Below are 5,331 nucleotides of genomic sequence, written 5' to 3'. Positions count from 1 at the left end.
CAAGAGTTTGTTCTAGTCTTTATTTCCCGATCTAAGGTGATTACTAAAAACATACCCCTTAAGGGAGAATAATCGAGAATACATAATTACACACTATTTTACTACTTTTACCCATTATATATGTCAAAAGCTTGTAACTCAACTGGTTGACATTTCTTGATACTTTCAAATAAGAAATTCAAGATTTGAATACCCCTCCTCCAACTATCGAAGTATCAAATTTATAAAATAAAATAAAAATGCCCCTAAGCAAGCATGCAATGTTATACATGACTACCACCATGGTGCTAAACTTAAAATTATGTCCTCCACACCTACCGGACCATGTCCCCTCATGCCTTAATTTCAAACCCACAGGCTTGGGTTAATAACCAATATTGGAAAAGATCTTAAAAAGTGATTGCCCAAGTATTTGGGATTTGAGGAATACCAGTTGCATTGCTAGAGACTAGAGAGTTTAGGTTGAAAGTGCTCATGAGATGGAACGTACTGGGAGGCCCAATACACTTTGGTTTATAGATTGTGTGCCCAAGAAGCCCAAAACTCTAGTGGTGATTCCTAGTAAATTAGTGGCCTTCCTCCATCAGTTACTTTATTCGGCTAGAAGAGCCACTATATCACTCTGTAGAAATTTTTTATTCCATTGGGTTTAAAGGCCCAATACAGTCCAATATCGTTTTCTATGTCATTGGACTTTGAGGTCTAATTCGTGTAGTGTTGTCCATTAATATCATTGGACTTCGAGGCCGATATATGTGCTGTGTCGTCCATTATTATATTGGGTTTGGGCTTCATTGAATAAAATTGATATAAAAAAGGAGCTCTCAACGACTTTTAACTAGATTTTTTTTTTTTTTTTGAATAACTTTTAACTAGACTTTAGGAGGATCAATTCATAACTGTGAATTATGTAAATTTATTAGGTACTCTTGAGTCTTTTTTTTATTTTTTGAGTCCACATAGGACAGAAACAGAGCACACTCAGAGATAGCATTAGTTCAATACAGAATGGAACAAGGAATTCAAAAACAGGGGAAAAACATCCTTCCATACATGACTAGCGTTATTCCATTTTGCATATTGGGCCAGCTCGTGAGCAGCACCATTGAATGCCCTGTTTACGTGTCTGAAGGAGCAATCCGTGAAAGAGGACTTTGCTTCCAAGATACCTTGGATTAAGTGACCAATCTCTCCACCACAAGAGCCCTGAGAAATGGCCTGAATTGCAAGAGCAGCATCGGATTCAAAAATGACTTTCGAGATCGCCATTTGCTGAGCTAGAAAGATGCCTTGTTCTAAAGCAAAAAGCTCAGTCCACTCGGCTGGATAAATAGATGGCAGAGCCTTGCAAAGAGCTGCAACAACCTTTCCATCACTATTGCGAACAATTGCACCCACACTAGAGGTGCCATTGCCATCCAATGGCGACGCACCATCCACATTAACTTTGAAATATCCAGGCGGAGGGGCCAACCAGTCCACACTCGATTCATATTTTGCATAACTGAGCTTATTGTTGGCTTCATGGATGTCCTGAATAATACTTCTCGCCAAATCCCAGATTTGCAGCGGAGAGAGGCCCTTCTCATTATGCACTAGTTGGTTCCGGTTGTGCCAAATTGCCCAGGCAGTAGCAAAAAAATAATCTAAGTGCTCACCATTGGGGCTTGAACAGAAATGAAGAACTATATCAGTGAAGTCCAAGGCATTCAAAAGAAGAAGTAAGGGGCAGTCATTCCAAAGAGCCCAAACTGACAGAGCAAAATCACATTGGATTAATGCATGAGTTAGGCTTTCAAAATCTTCTCCACATACAGGGCCGTCGCAGCACAATTGAATTCCTCTTTCCGCCATTTTCACATACACAGGGAGGCTATTAGCACAGGCTCTCCAAGCAAAGATCTTGATCTTTGGAGGGAGTTTCATTTTCCAAAGTTTTTTCCAAATAATGCTTCTTGAGTCTTCGGATGAGCTTTCTCCCAAATCCTTATCTGACTGAAGCTTGGCAGCAATGTGGTATGCACTTTTAACCGTGAACACCCCTCTTTTGTTCCCAATCCATATCAGTGAATCCTCTGGCAGCCGCTGGCTTAGAGGAATTTTTAGAATCATATCTGCTTCAAAGGGCAAGAAGAGTGTCCTTACTACATTGGCCTTCCACCACTTAGTATCTTGGTCAATGAGGGAGGAAACCATGGGGTAATCTCCAAAATCTCTCGGAGGGGAAATAACTTTGAATGTAGAAGGGGTTGGGAGCCACTTGTCTTCCCAAATGTGAATTAGACGCCCGTTTCCAACTCGCCAACGAGTTCCGTTCTTAATGACTTCAATACTTTGGAAAATACTTCGCCACGTGAACGAGGGGCTGCTGCCAAGACCAGCATTCAGTATGTCTTCATATGGGAAATATTTAGCCTTCAAAATTCGGGCAGCCAGGGAGCTTGGGTTCGTAAAAATCCTCCAGACCTGTTTTGCAAGTAAGGCCAAATTGAATGCATGCAAATTACGGAAACCCAATCCACCAAGGGATTTTGGTTTGCACATTTTCTTCCAACCAACCCAAGCAACCTTAGATTCTTGCTGCTTCTGACCCCACCAAAAGCTTCTCAAATCCCTTTCAAGGTCTTCACAAAGGCTCATTGGGAGAAGGAAACAACTCATAGTGTAGGAGGGGATGGCTTGCGCAACCGCTTTGATTAGGATTTCTTTGCCTTCCATTGAGAGAAGCTTACCTTTCCAGCCAGCCAACTTCTTTCCCACCTTTTCTCTTATTTCCGCAAAGATTTGTTTTTTTGAGCAACCAATAATGGAGGGGAGACCAAGATACTTTGCGTGCCGCGAGTCGTTCATAGGCCCAAGAATGCTTAAGATTTCATCCTTTTGCTCTTGAGAAGTGTTTGGGCTGAAAAATATTGAGGACTTCTCGGTATTGATCTTTTGCCCCGAAGCCGATTCATAGATTCTTAGTATTTCCATCAGCTTGTTGCATTCAACTCTATTTGCCTTACAAAAGAGAAGGCTGTCATCGGCAAATAAAAGGTGGCTGATTTTTGGTGCCCCTCTACAAATGGTTATGCCATTTAGCTGTTGGCATCTTGTTGCTTCATTGATAAGAGCTATGAAGCCTTCCGCACAAAGAAGGAACAAGTAGGGAGATAGAGGGTCGCCTTGTCTAAGGCCCCTAGTTGGCACAATACATCCATGAACCGAACCATTTATGATGACTGAGTACGTTACCGAGGTTATGCACTTCATCACCAAATCAATCCAAGACTCATTAAAGCCCATTCTCCTCATTACCTTGTCAATAAAGGACCACTCCACCCTGTCGAAAGCTTTGCTCATATCTAGCTTTGCAACCATAAAGCTATCATTCCCATCTCTTTTACGCTTTATATGGTGCATAATCTCATAAGCCACCAAAACATTGTCAGTGATGAGTCGGTTAGCCACAAAAGCACTTTGATTCTCTAAAATAATATAAGGAAGAATAGCTTTAAGATGGTTAGCCAAAGTTTTAGAAATGAGCTTATAAACAACATTACAAAGGCTAATAGGCCTAAAATCAGTCATTCTTAGAGGATTTTTGCATTTTGGCACAAGAGCTATATTAGTTTTATTTATTTCAGCCATGGACATTCCAGAATTAAGTACATTCAGCACCACGTTTGTTACATTATTGCCTACAATACTCCAATATTTTTGAAAGAAAAATGCAGACATACCGTCCGGGCCGGGAGACTTGTAGGGATGGAGTTGCTTAAGGGCTGAAAGAACTTCTTCTTTGGTGAAGCTTCTGGTCAGCTCTAAGTTCATTCCTTCCGTTACCTTAACCGGGATGAGATTAGTAACTTCCTCAATCTGGTTCGGCAATGAAGTGGTATAGATTTCCTCAAAATATGAAATGGTAGCCCCGGCAATGCTATCTTGGTCACCACACCATTTATCAAATTTATCCTAAATACCCAAGATAGTGTTTTGCTTCCTTCTTTCCGAAGCCCGAGCATGAAAATACTTCGTGTTTCTATCTCCCTCTTTGAGCCAATGAGCCTTTGAACATTGACACCAGTAAAGCTCTTCATTATCAATGAGATCATTAATGTCTTTCCTCACTTGCTTTATTTCCTCGGCAAAATGACCATCCCCATCCAGCTGAACCAGAAAATTAAGTCTTTTCCTTTTCTCTTGAATCTTCTTTGGGATTTTCCCGTATGTGACTGAGCTCCAAGCCTTTAAGTCCATGGCACAAGCCTTCAATGCAGCAGCCATTCCTTTTGCCGTATTCATATTGCCTGCTGCCATCCAAGCAGCCTCAACAATGTTTTTACATTCATCATTTCTTGCCCACATAGCTTCAAAGTGAAATCGGCGGGTGTTGGATTGTTTAGGGGCTTTGGGGTCAGCAACATAAAGCACACAATGATCAGAAGTGGAATCCACCAGGTGATTAATTTTTACTTCACTGAACTTATCAATCCAATCAATTGTTGCAAAAGCTCTATCTAATCTTAGATACATCCTGCTGCCACCAGACTGCATATTACACCAGGTGAAATCCGGCCCCAGGTATCCCAAATCTTTGAATCCACAATCATTAACTACTTTCCTAAATTTATCCATCTGGCTCTGTGATCTCTCTGCACCACCAGATTTTTCATCCATAGATAAAATCTCAATAAAATCGCCCATGCAAAACCAAGGGAGCTGAAATTGATTCTTTAAGAACTCCAGCAAATTCCAAGACTGCTGTCTCATATGAGATTGGGGGTGACCATAGAAGCCAGTGAAACGCCAAATAAAATTAGAGGATTCTTCAGTGATGACAGCATCAATGTGGTGATTGCTGTAACTTTTGATCTCTAAATTTGTATCCCTAGTCCACAGGAGAGCCAACCCCCCACTACGGCCATGACAGGGAACATAGAGCCCATTTGCAAACCCAACTCTATCCTTAATTCTCTCCATTCTGTTTTTTCTAACTTTAGTCTCCGAGAGGAAGACTATTTTGGGACCCCAACATCGCACAAGATCGTGCAATGCTCGAACTGACCGGGGGTTCCCAAGCCCCCGGCAGTTCCATCCTAAGGAATTCATGGCTTCCGGCGGTGCTGCACAGCAGCCACCGCCGATATATCAGATTCATCATTTGTACCGAGTTTAACACAATGCACATTAAGAGCAATATCATTCTGAGCTTCATTAGTATCACTATTATTTGCATCATAAGCAGTATCACTAACACAATGCACACTAGCATTATCATTATGATAGACACCATGATCAATGCAAACATTACTCCCACCTTTTCTTTTCTTAGCCGAGTTATCTAAG

General features: G+C 41.3%; 1 protein-coding gene across 1 annotated transcript; it reads right to left on the bottom strand.

Annotated features, from left to right (window-relative positions):
* Window positions 1–3,957: 3,957 nt before the first annotated feature.
* On the bottom strand, window positions 3,958–5,094 carry LOC126728571 (uncharacterized). Its single transcript, XM_050434370.1, has one exon. It carries the CDS (start codon window positions 5,092–5,094, stop codon window positions 3,958–3,960), a length of 1,137 nt encoding a protein of 378 aa, XP_050290327.1.
* Window positions 5,095–5,331: the final 237 nt, after the last annotated feature.

Source organism: Quercus robur, chromosome 5 (assembly GCF_932294415.1).
Source record: "Quercus robur chromosome 5, dhQueRobu3.1, whole genome shotgun sequence".
In the NCBI taxonomy this organism is placed as follows: Eukaryota; Viridiplantae; Streptophyta; class Magnoliopsida; order Fagales; family Fagaceae; genus Quercus; species Quercus robur.
This window is presented reverse-complemented; position numbering and strand designations above follow the sequence as displayed.

Coding starts and splice junctions, on each gene's coding strand:
- LOC126728571 (XM_050434370.1), bottom strand. CDS start 5,094: ATGAATTCCTTAGGATGGAACTGCCGGGGGCTTGGGAACCCCCGGTCA.